The following is a 20,385-nucleotide window of genomic DNA, read 5'->3' as shown; positions in this document are numbered from 1 at the left end:
GGACTGACTTGCTTGTTCTTCAGGCAGCCCGCAGTATATCCAATGTGCTTCACCAACCCCACCATTTGAAGGAGTCATTTCTTCAGTCAGCCTTGTTCATTATGCCCTTGGCAATCGAAACTGTAACATCAGTGGTGTTTAACCTTCCCAGAGTCCTTTGGAAACGGCGAAATGCGTAGCTACACGATAACTCCAGGGAACGTCATTGACCATCCCAGATGTACCCAGGTCTAGGTTCAGAACCTTGTCCTCAATGCTCTGTTGACGAAAGAACCTTTCTAGCTGATAGACAGGTGTGCCCTGCGATCCAGTGGGACACAACAGCTCTGCCACCGTGGGGTTCTCCAGGCCGTGCCACCTGGAAGGAGGCCGAGACTGCCACATCTTCTCCCCAGCGGTGGGTCCGACGGACCTCTGCTAGCAGCCGACCACTTTCACCCCCACGCTCCCTGGATCATTTAGAGAGCCTCACCTCTGGCACCACTTGCTGCCAAGCACCCAGGACTCATCAGAAGCCAGCTCGCCCAGAGGCCACGAAGGGCGGGGGCCCACCGCGCCTGGTGACCACGGGACGAAACAACTACACACTGGCACCGGCTGCGCTTCGGTGAGCCGCACCTGTCCCCTCTCCGCTCCGGCGGCGCAGGGCTGCGCTGGGAGCTGGCAAGCTCGGCAGTCACCATTGTTCCCGCAGCGCCTGGCACGGGTCGGGGCGCACGCAGGGCTGGGGGCTGAAACGCGCGGTCCCTTCTGGTCGCCGGCCCGCAAGGGTCTCCCGGGTGTCCCTCGGGGCGGATCCTAAGCCGCCCACAGGCCACGCCGAGAAGCCGGAGAGGGGGGAGAGGGGAGGGGGGGCTGAGCCGGGGCCCCTGCACGTGCGCAAACAGCCGGTCCCGCGCGCCCCCGCCCCGCGCGCCCCGACGGCGCCCCGCCCCGCCCCGCCCCGCGCAGGCCGGCCGCGCTCGGGTCGGCGGGCTCTATGGGGAAAGCGGCCGCTCCGAGTCGAGGTGGCGGCTGCGGCGGCCGCTCCCGCGGGCTCTCGTCGCTGTTCACCGTGGTGCCCTGCCTGTCCTGCCACACGGCGCCGCCGAGCATGAGCGCGTCCACGCCCGGCGCCCGGCCGGAGCCGAAGCCCCAGCCTCAGCCGCAGCCCCAGCCGCAGCCCCCGCCGCTGTCCGAGCCGGAGCCCGAGTCTGACCAGGTGTTGGAGCCAGTTTCTGAGCTCGTGCTAAGACCCGAGGTGGCGTCGGAACCGGTGATGGAGCCAGGACCCGGGCAGGAACCGGCCCTGCTGCTGGGGTCAGGGTCCAGGCCCCCAGGCGGAGGGGCAGGGCCCGTCACCAAGACCGCCTTGGAGCAGCTGGAAAACTTGCCCTTGGCCAACCCCCCGTTGGGGCCTCTGCAGGCCCCCAGGTGCGGGGCGGTGCCGCGGCCAGGACAGAGCAGGGCATCGCAGTCGGGGGCCGCATTTTCCGGCGCGGCTATGACCTCCCCTGCCCGGGCGATCCTCTTGCCTCTGGACAGTTTCAAGGGCTGGCTCCTCAAGTGGACCAACTACCTGAAGGGGTACCAGCGCCGCTGGTTCGTGCTCAGCAATGGCCTCCTGTCTTACTACAGGTATGGAAGTGCCAGGGAGGGGACCAAGGCTGATGGTAGAGGTGCTGCCTCTTGTCCGGAGGCCATGTTTTGGGTGTCCTCGGAGTTGACTTGAGGGTCATCACCACTCGCCTTGAGACGCCTGGAGGGCATGCACTCCAGCATGGGATAGGACACCTCTGGCTAGTCTCTGCGGGCTGGGGTCCTAAACTCCCGGCTGGGGTCCTAAACTCCAGGTGTGGCCTTTAGTGAACGTGGGTTTCCTGTAAGAGGGAGATGGTCCTGGGAGTTGTGGATCCTGGGGGACTTCCAGCAGAGGTTCCAGATGTCTCTTGTCTTGAGTTCCCTGCTTATTGGTTGGCTAAGCCTGCGGTGGCCTGAGATCAAGGCCACTGTGTCTGAGATCAAGTGGATATATTTTTTCAGGAAGTAGGTGAAACAGGTGCCGTCGTCTAGCCCAACTTTAGAGGCGCCCTAGTGGCATAATGGTTACACATTGGGCTCTGGTCCACCAGGTCAGCAGTTCGAAACCACTCCTTGGGGAAAAGATGGGCCTTTTTACTCCTGTAAGCAGTCCCAGAAACCCACAGGGGCAGTTCTAGTCTGTCTTACGGGGTCCCTGTGAGTCAGCATCGACTCAATGGCAGTGGTGCCTCACTTTGGCTATTACTGACTGGAGTCAGCCCCAAAGTCCTTGTCCTTTTGATCCAGGAGCTGAAACCATTGGCAGTTTATTCCCTCTCCCTGTCGGCCATTCAGTTTCCCTACCTTTCCTAAGGCTGCTTGCCTTGCCTCGAATCCAGCAGACCCTCAGATGCACCAGCCACCCTCTGCCCTTCAGGAGCCCACCTTGGCCTTGTGTGGAGAATCAGGAAGCATCTTGTTGTTCCCTTACTTATTAAAAATGGGATTCCAGGTGAAGTAATTAACACTGTCTTCCTGCTGAGGTGCCCTGGTGGCGGAATGGCCTGCACATTGGGTTGTTAACCGCAAGGTCAGCGATTCAAAACTACCAGGAGCTCCTCCAGAGAAAGCGGAGGCCTTTTACTCCCATGAAGAGGTAGACTTTCGGACACCCACAGAGGCAGTTCTGCTCTGTCCTCTGGGGTCGCTATTGGCTTATTACTTCATTGAGTAGATACTTAAATAAGGATAAAAAAGAAGTACATACAACTAGATTATCTTATAGGGCAGTTTTAAAATATTAACGAACTATATTAAATAATACCTGACAAAACAATACATCTGTTATTTAGGATACCTCCATATTGCTTCTTGATTGGTGCCCTCACTTACAATATTCTTCACTTTTCTCTGGGCATCGTCAGCTGTGCGCTCGCTCTTAGCCATCTTTTCACTGTAGGAGCAGGATCCCATTCCTTTCGAGGTGACCAATTAGACAGTAGTCATTGTGTTTGGGATGTTAGAAACAGGCGACTTCTCTTCTCTGAACATACCATGTTCATCTTTGAAAAAGCCCTTTCGGCTGCTGCTAAACTTGCAGCAATTGCCTGACAATATTTTAGCTCGTTGAACGCTTTCAGGAATTGCGTCATTCACTCACAGCAGCTCGTGGGCATTTGGAGGGTAACACAAAGCTAAAACAAGGGGCACAGCGTGTCACCCTCTGGGTGCTTGGCCCTTTTACCTTCACGTTACATGGTTGTTTATGGAAGTAACAAACGAAAGGGGGAAAATGTAGCCGTTGATCACAAGTCTAACAACTTTTACAAAATGAATAAATACATATGACAAGCTTGTTCCATCTGATTGTTTATACCTCTAGATAGAATGAACGTTACTGCAGGTGCTTAGCATACACTGTTGCGCCAATGAACATTCACAAAGAGGAAGGACATGGGTGAAGGGGACAGCGGTCAGTTAAGATATGAAAATAATAATTTATGAATTATCAAGGGTTCATAAGGGAGGGAGGGTGGGAAAAAATGAGGAGCGGATACCAAGGGCTCAAGTAGAAAGAAAATGTTTTGAAAAGGATGATGGCAACATAAGTACAAATGTGTTTGATAAAATTGATGTATGGGTTGTTATAAGAGCTGTAAGAGCCCCCAGTAAAGTGAAATGAAAAAGAGAGTAAGGAATTTGAGTTTGCGTTTCCACATTGGGCATCAGGGTCGGCCACCCACCTTAGAGACAACCCTGATTACACGGGCCATTTTAACAACCAGTTTGCCAGACTCAACAAAAAATTAGGTGTCAGTTCTGCTGAACCTGTGTGAACTGGATAAATCCCACCACTGGATGGTTCCCACTCTAAGATGGATGGGGACCGACCCTCCTTAGTTACTGCAGGGGAAAAGCTGACATGTGTTTCTAACGTGCTCTTCTCATGGGGTGACCAGATGCCCCTCGGTCCCCTGATCGGAAGAGGGCAGATCAGCACCTGTCTCACATCACATTGTGCTTAGTGTGCAATCTCTCTGAGCGAAAAGATCCCCCTGTCCAAAGGATATCTTTCTTGCACGGCCAGTCTTAGGACAGCCCTTCCGTCTGGTCTGTAAGCATTCACTAAGCCCTTGCCACCCTCTATCATTGTCTTGTCCCCAAATGATTTCTTAATAGTGAATTAGGTTTACGTTTCAGACCATCAACTCTGCATTCAGCAGGTCAAATCTCTCATCAGCCACTTTCCCCCAACCCCCACCCCACCTCTGCTCCCATATCCTCTTCCACCTTCCTGCCTCTGCTTTTTGTTCTTCCTCTTGTGCGCCTCAATCCCTCTTTCACCTGAGTCCATACCTTTCAGTCTTCAAGCCTGTTGCTTATCTCCCCACCCTTGTCGTCTTCCTCTGGGGACCTCCATAGCCTGTAGGCACATCCTTGTCACTTGTTTAGGATGCATATGTGTTTCTCTGGATAGGAGTGGTCCTCTACAATATCTGTCCTGTGGTTGACTGACACCACTCAGCATCATGTCCTCCAGGTCCGTCCATGTCACCAGGTGCTTCATGGTTTCATCACTGTTTGTTAGTGATGCGTGGCGTTCCGCTGCGCGCATGCACCAACCTGCCTTTATCCATGCGTCTACGGATGGACATTTGAATAGCTCCCGGCTTCTTGCCATTGTCACACGTGCTGCCAGGAACGTGGGAGGACACTTGTCTGCTCCTGCTGGGGCTCTTACTTCTTTAGGGCTTATGCCCAGCAGAGGGATTGCTGGCTCCTGTGGAATTTCCAGTCCCAGTTGTTTGAGGTAGTGCCACATGGCTTTCCACAATGGTTGTACGTCTGTCTCTTTGAATGCATGGGGAATGTTGGTCGTGGACCCCACTTCCCACTGGATGATGGCACATTCACCGATGGTACCTTTGCAGCTGCATATTTAGGGGGTTCCAGGATTGTCCTGCTGTGCCAATGAGAGGTTCTGAGGTTTCACAGGGGCAAGTAGCTTCTCTGAGATCACCTGCCCAGTAGGTGGTAGAGATCTGACCTGTGTCAGTTCAGGTATGTCCCAAAGCCCACCCTTGAATTCAGCCTTTCCCAGTTCTATGTATTAGCTCATATCCTACTCACCTGTAGAGTCAAGGTCATGTCGATGCCTTAGGGCCCCACGGTGTCAGGAAAACCTACATGTAATGCAAGTGAAACTTGACCTCATGGGTTTTGTTTGTATTTTAAAGAGAAAGAACAAAGGCGCCCCACTTTCTTTTCTGACAAGAATTATATATGAACGGTTGATGCTGAAAGGTAATCTCAAATGTGCAGATTCTCTGGGGAGCTAGGAACGATTCCTACTGTCTGTTGATAAGGTTGTGGGTACAGATACTGGCGTAGGAGGCGGAGTGGGTGGGGACACAGCCGGAGCTCTGTAGTTGGGCTTTTCCATCTTCCAGCGCAGGGACATTTGTGAGGATGGCGCAGGCCTGGGCTCGTCCCTGCTGTTGTGCATGAGGTCGCTGTGGGTTAGCACCCACTTGATGGCGCCTCACAACGGCCGCAGATCCTGGTCGCCAACCCCTTTCTTTTCTGTTCCTGTAAGCAGGTTTGGTTGTTTTTAATGTCAGCCACTTTCAGGAATCCATAAAGGGGTGTTACACACTCTCTGGTTAAAAAATAAAACCTTCTTGGTGGGGAATCGGTGATGTTTTAATACAGCGCATCAGTTTCCATTCGGCGTCCGTACGCATTTTGTTTCATCTCATCGGTTGCCCCCTCTCGGCAGGAATGTTATGTTATTTACAGCTTTCTTACTTTCTCCCTGGGTTTCCGATTTCCTCTCTTTGTTTCCTAATCCTTCTGAGCGCTGTCCTCTGGCAAATGCTGTTCTTTTGCTTGATGATTCTAAGACGTGTGCGCCTCCCGAGTGTTACTGTGCTTAGATAGACCTGACCATTGTGTGTCCGAAAATTGAGTTTCATTTCTGTGTCCGAAAATTGAGCTTCATTTCAGAGCCGATGGGTCATGAAGGGCTATAACCGTGGAGGTTCGACTGGTCTTTGTCAGAGCGGTGACTTGGTCATTTTTTATGATTTTGAGTTTGTTCACATTTTTCATCCACTCCTCCCAGGACCCTCTAATGCGGTTGCTGGCAGGGCAGTAGGAAGGGGTAGCCAGGCACCATCTGGTTATGCTCCCAGGCTAACAGGTGGGCGTGGGGTGGTCCATGAGTCCTTTGGATTTACTGTTTTCATGTCTATGATTTTCATCACCATTCTTCCCTCTGCTGGGGAGGGACCAACTGTTACAAATTAGTAGCCCTTCGTGAGCTTTCAGACCCCATCCTACCCACCAGAGTAAGGTTACAACATGACCTTTGTGGACTATGTTAGTCGATTGACCTTGGTGCCTCTGTAGACCAGCGGTTCTCAACCCTCCTAATGCCGTGACCCTTTCATACAGTTCCTCATGTTGTGGTGATCCCCCAACCATAAAATTATTTTTGCTGCCACTTCATCACTGTAATTTTGCTACTGTTATGAATGAATGAATGCCCCACATGGGTCGCGACCCACAGGTTGAGAACCACTGCTGTAGATGATGGTCTTGAGCCCCCAGGTCCAGTGACTCCAGAGGTTTGGATGTGGCTGAGAACCACACGCCCCATAGACGTCCGCTCATGTATATATTTACAACAAAGGTAAAGAAAATGCCCACGTGTAAATCTCCACGGTGAAACCTATATATTTTGTGGGTAGATGATTTTTATGGGACTTACATTGACGGCTGTAACAAAGTGTGATGTACACTGCTTTAAGTTGTGGAGAAATCTGTGTAAAAAGACAACGTCAACCGCTTTTACCAGTAGAATTCAGTGGCATTCACTGCAGTCACCCTGCGGAATGCAATGACCACCACTCTCGTTTTTGTAAGTTTTTGTAAGAGCTCTGTACCACTAAAACAATAGCCCCAATAACGATGTATAAGTTACCAAGGGCACATGAGGGAGGGGGGAGAGGGGAGGGAGGGGAAAAAAAAAGAGGACTTGATGCAAAGGGCTTAAGTGGAGAGCAAATGCTTTGAGAATGATTGGGGCAGGGAATGTATGGATGTGCTTTATACAATTGATGTATGTATATGTATGGATTGTGATAAGAGTTGTATGAGTCCCTAATAAAATGTAAAAAAAGAGGAGAAAAAAATGATTAGGGCAAAGAATGTACAGATGTGCTTTATACAATTGATGTATGTATATGTATGGACTGTGATAAGAGTTGTATGAGCCCCTAATAAATTGTTTAAAAAAACAAACAAACAAAAAAACAATAGCCCCATCCCCTCTTCTCAGCCACTTCCCTCTTCTCAGCACACGTGCCCGCTGCAGATACTTCATAGAAGTGGGATCATGCGGTATTGTCCTCTTGTGTCTAACGCCATTCTCTCAGTATAATGTTTTCACGGTTTCTCCATGGACACTCATTCCAGCACTTCACTTCTCTTTACGGCTGGATTCTCCATTTGGATCCGTGTGCCACATTCGATTCATCTGCTGATTGGCACTGGGATTGCTTCACCACGGGGCCATTTTGAACAGTGTAACAAGGAATGCGGGCAGACAGACGTCTGTGTGTGTTCTTGCTTTCAGTTCTTTTGCACAGATGCCCAAGAGTGGGGTTGCTGTGTGATACGGTGGTCCAGCTTTGTGGGGTGTTCCTAAACTTTTTCATAGTGCACCTCTTCATTTCTCAATTTTTCTGATGGGCTGCTACAGAAATTCTTGTGTATGTGCAGGGGCTTCTTTTGGTGAAAGCTCTGGGCTGTTACATTGTATATAAATATTCACTTTACATAATGCCTAACTGTTATCCAAAGTGGATGTACTGGTTTACATTCCCATCAACAAGGAATAAGGGATCCCGTGGATCTGTATCCTGTCCCATACTTGGTATTTCCAGACTTCATAAATTTTGCCCATCAAATGGGTATGACATAATATCTCATTGTCTACCCGGATTTTATTGACTATGCAAAGATCAGCGACCGACTGTATCAACAATTTATGGATAACATTGCAAAGGAGGGGGACTCAAGAACACTTAACTGTGCTCATCCAGAACCTTGAGATGGAAGCCATTCGAACAGAACAGGGGGGGCCTTCATGATTGAAATGAGGAAATGTGTGTGTCAGGGTTGCATCTTCTCCCCATACTTATTCAATCTGTATGTTGAACAAGTAAGCCAAGAAGCTGAACCCACAGGAGCAGGAAGAAGAATGTGGCATCGCAATTGGAGGAAGACTCCCGAACAACTTGTGATACGTAGATGACGCAACCTGGGACGTTGAAAGCAAAGAGGACGTGGAGCGTGTAGCGATGAAGATCCATGACTACATCTTCAGTGTGGATGACACCTCAACATAAAGAAAGCAGAAGGCCTCTGAACTGGATCCAGAAGCAACAGCAATATTAAAAAACAAACAAACCACTATTTAAGTTTATCAAGGATTTCATTTTACTTGGATCTACAATTCAGGCCCATGGATGCAGCAGTCTAAAAGTCAATGATGGGTTGTTTGGGGGAATCTGCTGCAAAAGATCTCCTAAAAGTGATAAAAAGCATAGATGTCACTTTGAAGGAGCACCCAATGCAAACACGATACTTTCAGTCATCTCATATGCCTGCAGAAGCTGCACACTGAATGAGGAAGACCAAAAAAGAGACGCCCGTGCCAGTTACATAATCTCCTGTCAACTTGCGAAGGGGTGGAGTCTAGCCTGTCAATCAGGTTGCAGCTTGATGACCTCATTTGGAGGCGTCACGAAGATAAACAGCTGACTGGAGGTCAGATACACACTCCTCTCCCTGTGAGGCATTCCTGTTGACAAGCCACATGGGGCTACACTGATGGCAGCCAGAGCCCTGACGCTGGAGGAGCCACGTGGAGACCCACCCCAGTTCTGAGATGCTTCCACCGCCACTGGATCCCCAAGACTCTCCACCCACTGGCCTGTGATCTTCCTGCATTCAGCGTCATTGCATGTGTTATGTTGCGTGAGTCTGAAGAGAAATTTATAGGCCGGTATTGGACATATGGGCTAATTTAATCAGACTTATGGACTTGATCTAGACTGGGCTGGGGTGTTTTCTTGATATACAATTGCTCTTTGATACAAAGTTCTCTCTTACACACATACGAGTGTCTCTGGATTTGTTTCTCCACTCAGCCTGGACTAACCCAATGCCTTTGAATGATTATGTTAGCCAAGAATAGACGTGGACTTGGGACATGCCAGGAGGGACTAGTCCCTGGACAGGATACCATGCCTGGTAGAGGATTAGTGAGGAGAAGATGGCCATCGATGAGATGGGTCGACACACTGGCTGCAGCGATGGCCTCAGACGTGAGAGCGATTGTGAGGATGATGTGGGTTTGGGTGTGGTTTCCATTGTACATAGTTTGCTGTGAGTGGGAACAAAGCGTTGGGACCTGACAGTGGGAATCTCTCTCTGTAGTCTTGCCTCGCATTTCAGTCTCCATTACTTTTACTGTGATAGAACGGCAGTGAGTGGTGTTTCAAGTAGAACGTGTCCTTTCAAGGTGGTTTTCTTAGTTACTTCTGCCCTGGGTTTTGTGGGAGAAGCTCATTTGAGTGCTTACGCTGACTCTATGGGGGGGGGGGGGGAGTCCTCAGTTCCACCACGTGAGCTTCGTCACATTCCTATGGCCAGGAATGAAAAAGCGTTCTTTGTAAATACTGTCACACACAGAAAATATTTCTGGGAGGGACGGGTAACCGTCGACAGGTTTTAAGTTTACTTCTTTACAGTAATGTGCTGTTGTTGTGGTGAGGTTCTGTCAAGTTGGTTCCAACTCATAGTGACCCGATGCACAACACAACAGAACAGAGCAATGACATCGGTGTCGTCCTCACAATCGTCCTCATGCTCCGATCCCATCGTTGTCGACCAGGCTCTGTTCGCTGACCCTTCATGTTACCGAGCACGGTGTCCTTTCCTGGGGATTTATCTCTTCTCACAACACGTCCAAAGTATGTGAAACCACGTCTCGCCACCCTCCTCTCCAAGGAGACTTCTGGTTGTACTTCTTCCAAGATGGATTTGTTTGTTCCTCTGGCAATAGATGGTCCTTCCCAAGATTTTCACCGACATCATAATTCAAATGCACCAATTCTTTTGTGTCTTCCTTCTGCGCTGTGCAATTCTACATGCATATGAGGCATTTGAAAATGCCAGGGCTTGAGTAGGGTGAACTTTAATCTCTAAAATGACACCTTTGCTCTTCAACACTTTAAAGAGTTCTTAATGCAGCGCATTTACCCAAGTCAGCAAGTATTTTGATCTCTTGACTGGTGCTTCCATGGGTATTGATTGTGAATCCAAGCAAGACAAAATCCTTTCTCCATTTATCATGACGGTACCTATTGGTCCAGTTGTTGAGATTTTGATTTTCTTTCTTTCTTTTTCAAATGTATGATTCCATTCTTGGAAGCACTTTTCTTTTTAAAAATAATTTTTATTGGGGGCTCTTACAACTCTTATCACAATCGACATTTACATCCATTGTGTCAAGCACATTTGTAAGATTTTGGTCTTTTTGCTATGAGTTGTCATTCATACTGAAGGCTGAAATCCTTGATCTTCACCTGCAAGAACTCCAAGTCCTGACTTTTAGCGCGCGAGGTCCTGACTTTTAGCACGCGAGGTTGTGTTGGCTGTTGTTCAAAGATTGTCGAGCCTTTGTCTGACCCTGATGCTGCATTCTTCTTCATGGGGCGATGCCTAGCTTCTCAGATTTCCCCCTCAGGTTTCAGATTGAATAAGTGTGGTGAAAGAACACAACTCCGACACACACTCTTCTTGATCTTAAACCATGCAGTCTTTGCATGTTCGATTCAAATGACTCCCTCTTGGTCCATGTCCAGGTTCTCCGTGAGCCCAGTGAAGTGTTCTGGAACTCCCACTCTTCTCAAGCGAATCCAGGGTTTGTGATGCTCCACAAACCATCGAGTGTTTGGCACAGAGTAAAACCCAGCTCAACATAGTTTTAATAGTGTCTACTTTCAGGCAAGATCTATCTAATATCGGCAGTGATCCGTGGGAGTAATGCGCTATGAATATAAAGTGGAGATGACATTCTTATCCCATTGCTTGGTGCTCTTAGTTGCATGCCGAATCATTTACCGTGTTTTACATCAATAAGAAGAAGATGGTTTTGTGTTCAGCTTTTTTTCTTTCTTTCCTCCCCTCGGTTTTTTAGTTCCCATTTGAGGATTTTGCTGGTTCTCTGGTAAAAGCCTTGTCATCCATGTGGGAGGACTGGGCGTGATTCCCAGCTGTCGCCCCTCATGTGCAACCACCCCCCATCCATCAGGGAGGCTGTGGGTAGTGATGCTGAGGTTTCAGACGAGGACTGAGCACCTGTAATCAATCACGAGGGCCGATGTGGGACTGGACAGGGTTTGAGTCCATTGTGCATCCTGGCCACCATCAGTCAGAGCCCAACTCGATGGCCGTTAACAGCTACCACAGTTCCTGTTTTTAAAACGTCGCCCCTATTTCTTATCTCAGAGGGAATATGTAATTACATGGAGTGAGGAAAAGATCATAAATGCTACAACAGTTTTTTTTAAATTTAAATAATTAAAAATCATTTTATTGGGGGCTCATACAGCTCTTATCACAATCCATCCATCCGTTGTGTCAAGCACATTTGTACATTGTGCTACAATCCCTTCCAGGGGCCATGTGAGTTCTCCAGAGGAAGATGTCCCAAACACAATCTTTACACACATTCATGACCTACTGGCTTTCGTAAGCAAAATTCTGTTTATTTTATTTTTTAATTTTTGATAGACCAATAGTCTGTTTGGTAATTGATCTTATAAATGTAATTTGTCTCACAGGACATTATGTTAAACAGATTTTTTGTTTTGTTTTGTTAATTATTCAAACTGGTGTATGGTTAGGAGTGGCTAAGCCAGCTCGCAAGAAAGACCTCAAAGGAATTAACCTGGGTCTCTTAGCAGACGCAACATCATTATAAACATGGAGACTGAAAGCTAGACAAGGAATAGGGGAGGCTGGAGGAGAAATACAGGGACCTCTCCAGGACCTTTGACCAAGTGATTAACCCTCTGTTGATTCAGAGACACATTTCTGATTTAGGTCTTCCCCGGGCCCCCTTGCCGGCTCAGTTTTGCCATCGGACCGGAGTACTGTTTGCCCCCCGAACCCCCGACCCTCACTCCAGGGGTTTTGGGCTTTTGCTAGAATGTCTGGTGTGAGATCTGTGACCGTGACGATACACTTGCCTTGGGTGTAACTTTTCTGGAGGGCCAACCATGGACAAGCTGGTGTGGGAGACACGGGGTGACTGACACCATCCACTCCAGCATCGAAGGGGAGGGGGCTGTCTACACAGGTCTGGTAGTGTCCTCAGAGGTCAGCAGGCTCAGAAGAAGTGCCGTAGTGGGAAGTGCCCAGTGACTGGATTGTCAGGCGCATGAGTTCATTCCTCTTGTAATGCACTGACTGGAAGGTTGGCTGTTCTAATCCACCTGAGGGTATCTCAGAAGAAAGGCCTGGCAGTCCTCTTCAAACAGGCCCCAGCCATCGCAGACCCTGGAAGATGCCGTTCCATTGTGAAACACACAGGGCCGCCACGAGCCAGCCAGAATCAACTGGACAAGCGGCGGGCTTGGTTGTGGTTTTGTAAACGTGGAGATGTCGTCGGCCCGTTACGTCGGCAAAGGCAGACAGACCTTTGAAAAGAGTGTACAGTTCCTTAGGCCGAGAGCATCTTGCCTCAGTGATGGAGGAGATGAGCTTGCTATCAGAAAACTGTGCTGTGCACAGACACACGGGGAGGAGGAGATGGTAAGAAAGCCCTGAACAAGAGTGATGTTGGCAGCGTGGCACGGCGGGGTGGGTTTCTAAGGCCCTTTTGATAGTTGCGCTCGGGACGCTGAGTGCCAGGCACGCCTTTCTTTCATGTGTGCATCCTGGGCTGCTGTGAAGAGTTCTTGGCATATTCTGGTGGCCTCATAATGCTTGGCTTGGCATCTCATCAGACGCTTGGCCTCAGCCCTACATTTCATGCCCACTTAACAGCCCTGACTCACACCATCTGCCTGGCACTGCCAGGCCATTGCCTGACAAACCAGTGGAGGGCCAGTGGCATTGTTGAGTTGGTACAGAGACTGCCAGAATGGGCTTACTTTTGAAGTAGCAGTAGGCACCATCTTCCTGAAATAGAGTAGGATGGCTTCCCTGGGGTCACCAGAGGAAGCCCCAACCCCGGCCACAGGCCTCCCAGCTGCCTCTCCTATCCCTTCTCTGGTCCCTCCTCTGTCCGACCCTTGACCCTTGCTTCATACCGCTGGCCACGCGTTTCCTCCACGAACCACATGCCTTGGGTTTGCCCCTCCAGAGCTCTGCACCTCCTGGCTGCTGAAAGCCCAGCTGGGCCAACTTGGCTGGATCTGCCTAGGCGTCCCCTCAGGAAGCTGGGGGAACCAGTCAACCTTCCTCTGGGTGCCATTATGGCTGTCCCATCCCCTGGCTGGTCACCCTGTGAGCTGGGTGTTAATCCAACTCTTCTCTGACCCTACTTGCGGATCGACGGCCATGTCTTCTCACTGCAGCATCCCCTGCTTGGCCTAGTGCCTTTGACTCAGCAGACACAGTCGATTTCAGGGATGACGCGTTCAATAGAGAACACCCTCTGCGGGCCGGCCCCAATCCCAACTATGTGGACAGCCCCTCTCCTCCCAGAAGAATGCACTTCAGAGGACAGCACTGGAGCGACAGCTCAGGGAGAGGGGTGCATCTGATCAGAGCACACGGGAACAAACGAAGAGGGAAGGAGAGAGAGTGGAACATATCCTGGCCCACCAAACTCCGAGGACGATATTCCTGCTCAGAACAGCCAGTGCACAGAGAGGACCATAGGGCCGGACCCACCATGAGGCAAGACATCCCTCACTGACCCTTAGCACTAAGAGAGACAACACTGGAGGCACAGGGTGTGACTTGTGCCTGATCTGACCCCACCACACTGGGGCGAAAGGCGTGTAACAGAGCCACAGGGGAGCAGAGCAATGAAGTCCCCAGGGAATATCAAAACTAGACTCTGGGGTCAGGGCATGGCACCCCATCAGACTTGACCGGAAAACACTACTAAATTAAGGTGACCAGATTTTAACATTGGTAAAGTGGGACGCCAGCGGGACACCCTTGAGAAAACTCATATCCTGGCGAAATAGCCACAGGGCAGCCGGAAACCGTATTCCCTAGCTTGTCGTGCATTCTTTCCAGAAATCGGGACTTTTAAAAAATGCTGCGGGACACGAGGAAAATTGTTAAAAATCGGGACGTCTGGTCACCTTATGTCACCAGACAGACATGGAGCAACTATTTATAGTCCTTTTTTTGGTCATTGGTTTTGTTGCTGTTGTTTGGTTTTGATGTTTTCATTTGTTTTGTTTTGCTCTGCCTTGTTTGTGTGTTTACTATTGTCTCTGCAGGTCTATCTAGATAAGCTAGGCGGGATAAACAATCCGGAGGAGAAAACAACAGGACCAACAGTTCCAGAGGGACATGGGAGAGGGGAGGCAGGGAAAGGAAGTGGGAGTTAACAAACCCAGGGACAATGGAACAATAAGTGATCTAAAATCGATAGTGAGAAGCAGGTAGGAGGCCTGATAGGGCCTGATCAAGGGCAATGTAACAGAAGAATTGCTGAAATTCAAATGAAGGCCAAACATGATATCGGGACATGAGGACAGTAAAAGGAAATAACTGGGAGGTAAAGGGCATTTATAGAGGTCTCAATACAGGCATGCACATATGTAAATATATTTATATATAATGATAGTGAAATAGATCTATGTACATATATTTATATGCTAAGTATTAAGGTAGCAGATGTACATTTTTCCTCTACTCAAGTCCTCCCTCAACGCAAGAACACTTTGTTCTAATAACCTGGCATGCTGTGATGCTCACCTTCTCGACACAATCATTGAAGACAAAATGGGTGCATAGCAAATGTGTTAAAGAAAGCGGATGGTGCACGGCTATCAAAAGATATAGCATCTGGGGTCATAAAGGCTTGAAGACAAACAAGTGGCCATCTATTGCGAAGCAACAAAGCCCATGTGGAAGAAGCACACCAGCCTGTGTGACCATGAGGTGTCTATGGGCTCAGGTATCAGGCATCAAAAACCCAGAACAAAAAGTTATATCAATGTGAATGAGGGGGAGTGCAGAGTGGCAACCCAAAGCCCATCTGTAAACAATTGGACATTCCCTTACAGAAGGGTCACAAGGAAGAGATGAGCCAGTCAGAATGCAGTATAGCACCGACAAAATATACAACTTTCCTCTAGTTCTTTAAAGCTTCTCCCCCCACCCACCCCCACACACTATCATGACCCCAATCCTACCTTACAAATCTGACTAGCCCCGAGCATGTACACAGGTACAGATCAGAGCTGGAAACATAGGGAACCCAGGACAGATAAACCCCTCAGGACCAATAATGAGAGTAGCGATACCAGGAGGAGAAGGGGAAGGTGGGGAGAGAAAGGGGAAACCAATCACAGTTCCTCCCTGGGGAACAGACAACAGAAAAGTGGGTGCAGGGAGACAGGTCAATGTGAAGGGAGACAGGTCAGTGTAAGACATGAAAAAATAATGATAATTTATAAATTATCAAGGGTTCGTGAGGGAGGGAGGCTAGCAGAGGGAGGGGAAAAATGAGCTGATACCAGGGGCTCAAGTAGAAAGAAAATGTTTTGAAAATTATGATGGAAACAAATGTACAAATGTGCTTGACACAATGGGTGTGTGTATGGATTGTGATAAGAACTTTATGAGCCCCCAATAAAATGATTAAGAGAAAAAAAGACCACACAACAAAAACCTAAATTTAAAAAAGAAAGCACCCTTTGCCCTTTTAATCTCTTCCATATCATAAAGAGCCAGTATTTCGTCCATACCTCTACAGGAGTCCTGGCAAATCAAGTGACCCCAAAGGGCTGCACCTGGTCAGATGTTTTCTTATCCTTATCAGGAGCCAAGAAGATGTGAAGGTTTTGAGAATTCATTGTATTCTTTTTAAAATTGATCACTTCATTCATGAATTAATTTTATTGTAGAGTAATTTTAAGTTGGTAAGGAAATTGAAAGTACCACGGACTGCCAAAAGAACAAACAGATCTCTCTGGGAAAGAAGTACAGCCAGAATGCTCCTCAGAAGCAAGGATGGGGAGACTTGTTCTCATGTACTTTGGGCATGTTGTCAGGAGAGGCCAGTCCCTGGAGGAGGAGGAGGAGGAGGAGGAGGAGGAGGAGGAGGAGGAGGAGGAGGAGGAGAAGAAGAAGAAGAAGATTGACAAGATAGGTGGGCACAGCAGCTGCAGCTATGGGCTTGAGCCCATCAGAGCGATTGTGAGGCTGGTGCTGGACCAGGAGGTGTTTCCTGTATTGTGCAGGCGTTGCTATGACACTCAATGGCTCCTCAGAACAACAACAACAACAACAACAACAACAACAACATGGAGTCCTGGTGACGCTGTTGACTAAGCATTGGACCTACCTCAAGGCTGGTGGTCCAAACCCACCTGCTGCTCCGTGGAAGAAAGGGGAGGCTGTCTGCTTGTATAAAGATGCACAGCTCTGGAAACCCTCTCCAGGGTGGATACGAGTTGGAATTGACTAGATGGCCGTGGGTTTGTTATGTTTGTCTCCGCTTTCAGTTTTCTTTAGTTTACAGACAGTTCTGCGGAAAGGACAGAGAGTTCCCAGATAGACCTCTCCCTTGTACATTATCTAATAGGATCAATATAAAAATCATATAATCCATCATGCGATCAGGAGGTGTCGACAGGAAGAGGTATCAGAAGTTCAAAAACAAGCAAGCAAACTGACATGAAGGAACTTCGTCCAAGTGGAGACCCAAACCCCCCTGTAAGATAATTGGACAGTTCCTCACAGGAGGGCCACGTGGGAGGGACGATAGATCCAGGGTGCAGAAGAGCACTCATGAAGCACATAATTGCCCTCTAGTTCTTTAATTTCCTTTAATTTAGTTATACAATTTCCTCCTCATTATTATGGCCTTCGTTTTGCCTCACTAATCTCACTAGGCATGTGTATGTACATTGGTACAATCAAGATCTTTCAATGCACGAAATGCCTGCTAGATAGACCCCTGAGAGACAGTAAGGGGAGCAAGGACTCCCTGAAGGGCAGGGGAAGGGAGAACTGATAGCAACGACGACTGTAGGGAACAAACATCAGAATTTTAGGTGAATGGAGACATGGGATGGTGGAAGTTATGGGAAAACAGCAAGCATATAATATATTGAGGACTCAGGGGTGTATGGTGGGGAGGGAGGGAACAAAGGGGAGCTGTTATCAAGAAAGTTCAAAGAAGAAAAAAAATGTATTGAAAATGATGATGGCAGCAATTTTCCAGTTAGTTTTGACCTAAGGAACTTATGGATTGTAAGAATATCTGGTACAGTGTTTTTAAAAACGTCCTTGTTGTGAAGAATTGTAAGTGCATATTAGAGTTGACTGTTGGCTCAGTGAATCCCTATGCATCTACAGGCCCCCCTTGATTCGTCTAGGTCTCCCTCTTAGATCATTTTGTTACAGATCCCAAATACTATGATTTCATTTTAGTTTTTTATTGTGAATCAGGTGGGAGTTTACGTAGCAGATCATCAGTTTAGCATTTAACAACGCAAACAACCAATCCACCCTCCCCATTGGCTTGCCCTTTCCCCCATCTACCTCTTTTAAGATGGTCTCCCCTTCCACTCCAGTTTACACGGACCCTCTGCCTACCTTCTGGTTTCTTACTTTCTCTTCCCCCACCCCCCTCCCACCCTTGATAACCACGAAACTTTCTTTTTTCATATCAGTGGCCTCATGCAATATTCGCGCTTTGTGATTGACTTATTTCACTCACCACACTGCCCTCCAAATCCATCCGTGGCCTGAGGTGCTGCTCAGTCTCACCATTCTTCTTTTTCATGTCCCCTCGTCCTTATTCTTTGGCGATGTGCACTGTGTGTGTGTACCAAAGCCGCCTTCTCCATTCAACCGCTGTTGGGCACCCAGCTTGCTTCTGTCGTCTTGCTACTGGACGAACACTGCACTGAGTGGGCGTGTGCACAGATCCCTGTCCGTGCCGTAGCCAGGTGTGTAGCGGGTGGCCCGATCGCTGGGACAGAAGGAACTGCTATGCCCTGCTGTGTGAGGAAGCGTCACGGTGACTGTGCAGACCTACAGTCCCACCAGACATCATCGTTGATCTGTAACCGTTTCAGCTCTAAAGGACGGGGACGACCTGCTTCCCAGTGAGGGCGTGTTTCAAGGGCGAGCTGAACGTAGGGCTTGCAGTGTCTCTGACTGGAGGGGATTAGCTGCCTATCTTCCGAGACACCTTTTTGGTTGAGCGCATTAACTGTGTCACCAATGGGTTTCATGCAAATCGGGTCGTAGTACCTTATGGGCTGAACTGCAGCACTAGCTCATTAGGGGAGGGATGGTTCCCTGAGGACACGGAAAGGGGCCGGGAAAGGGAGGAAGGGGAAACTGATAGCATTGAGGACTACATAACCCCACTCGAAGGGAACATCAGACTTTTAGGTGAATGGATACCTGAGATGGTGTAAGTTATGGCAAAATAACCACCACAATAATAATCTATAATATATGGAGGGTTCGGGGGGGTGTAGGGTGAGGGGGATGTCTGGACTGTTGTGGGCCTGCTGTTTTCAGCCTTCCTAATGGGAAGTGGGCCCTGGCCTACCTGGTCAGGTGAGGATTTTGCCCAACAGGGAGTTCAGGCCACCTCCGCGGGAAGGTCCTGCCTCTCACCACCACCGCGTCATCTGTAAGTTGCAGAGAGTGAACCGAGATGTCTGGCCGAGCACCCAGATTTCACTCCACTCCCTTCCACCCTCTCCTAATAGGAGACTCGATGCTTTCTAAAGCCACTGAATGACTAGGGGGGGCAAGGAGGGGGGAGGAGCGGTCGCCGTAACGTGTTGATGAGTGATGGCTGAGTGCCATAAAGGAAGACGAAGAAGAATAAGGGTATATATATATATATATATATATATATATATATAAATATATATATATATATATATATATATATATATGCCCCCGGATACTGTGGTTACACGTCAAACGAAAGAGCACAGACTCCTAATCCTCATCCACATCTCACGAGGAGTCAGTTTCTATTGTCCTAAATAACATCACAGGTTTTTTGATATCTTTGTTTCTAGCTGGACCCAGTAAGGTTTAGATGTTGAGCTGGATGGTATGTCTTTTCTTTTACTGTTTATAATGGAATCTGCTTTTCTAGAGCAATTTTAAGTGTGCAGAAAAATTGAGCAGGGAGACGGACAGACTGCAAATATTCCTCTGTCTGCCCAGTTTCCACTATTACAACAGCTCACATTGGCAAGGCACATAATCAGTGAACCAGCACTGACACGTTGTTACTAACTAAAGCTCACCATTTACATTGGACGCACGCCCCTTATTGAAAAGTGTAGTGGGTTGGCAAGCACACCCACCCATCATTACAGTGTCATTCAGAATGGTATCACTGTCTTAAAAATGTCTTGTGCATATATATAGGAGGATGGGGAAATAGATCTATGTGTCTATATTTATAGGTCAAGTATTAAGGTGGCGGAAGGACCTTGGGCCTCTACTCAAACACTCCCTCAATGCATGAATACCTTCTTTTATTAAATTGGAACTCTATGATGCTCACTCTCCCAACACAACGGCTGGAGCCAAAGTGGGTGAACAAGTAAATGTGGTGAAGAAAGCTGATGGTGCCCGGCTATCAAAAGAGATAGTGACTGGGGTCTTAAAGGCTTGAAGATAAACAAGCGGCCATCTAGCTCAGAAGCAACAAAGTCCACATGGAAGAACACACCAGCCTGTGTGATCGAGTGGTCCCAAAGGGATCAGTTACCAGGCATCAAAGAACAAAAAATCATATCATTGACTGCACACCTCCATGATAGGATCGCTGAAGACAAATGGGTGCATAAGCAAATGTGGTGAAGAAAGCTGATGGTGCCCGGCTATCAAAAGAGATAGTGTCTGGGGTCTTAAAGGCTTGAGGGTGAACAAGCGGCCATCTAGCTCAGAAGCAAAAAAGCCCACATGGAAGAAGCACACCGGCCAGTGCGATCACGAGGTGCCCAAGGGACCAGGTATAAGCCATCATGCAAAAAAAAAAAAAAGATATGTGTGTGTATGTATGTGTATATGTATATATGTATGTGTATATATGTATATATATCATATTAAATGAAGGGGGAAGTG

At 48.4% G+C, this 20,385-nt stretch overlaps 1 protein-coding gene across 1 annotated transcript in view; it reads left to right on the top strand.

Annotated features, from left to right (window-relative positions):
* Window positions 1–979: 979 nt before the first annotated feature.
* The window catches only part of OSBP2 (oxysterol binding protein 2), a 158,974-nt gene continuing 139,568 nt past the window's right edge, over window positions 980–20,385 (top strand). The window contains exon 1 of the mRNA XM_075533920.1: window positions 980–1,617. Coding sequence (XP_075390035.1) covers window positions 980–1,617 — 638 coding nt within the window. The remainder of the gene's footprint in view (window positions 1,618–20,385) is intronic.

Source organism: Tenrec ecaudatus, chromosome 16 (genome assembly GCF_050624435.1).
Source record: "Tenrec ecaudatus isolate mTenEca1 chromosome 16, mTenEca1.hap1, whole genome shotgun sequence".
Taxonomy (NCBI): Eukaryota; Metazoa; Chordata; class Mammalia; order Afrosoricida; family Tenrecidae; genus Tenrec; species Tenrec ecaudatus.
Note: the sequence above shows the minus strand (reverse complement) of the source record. Positions and strands in the feature narration are given on the sequence as shown.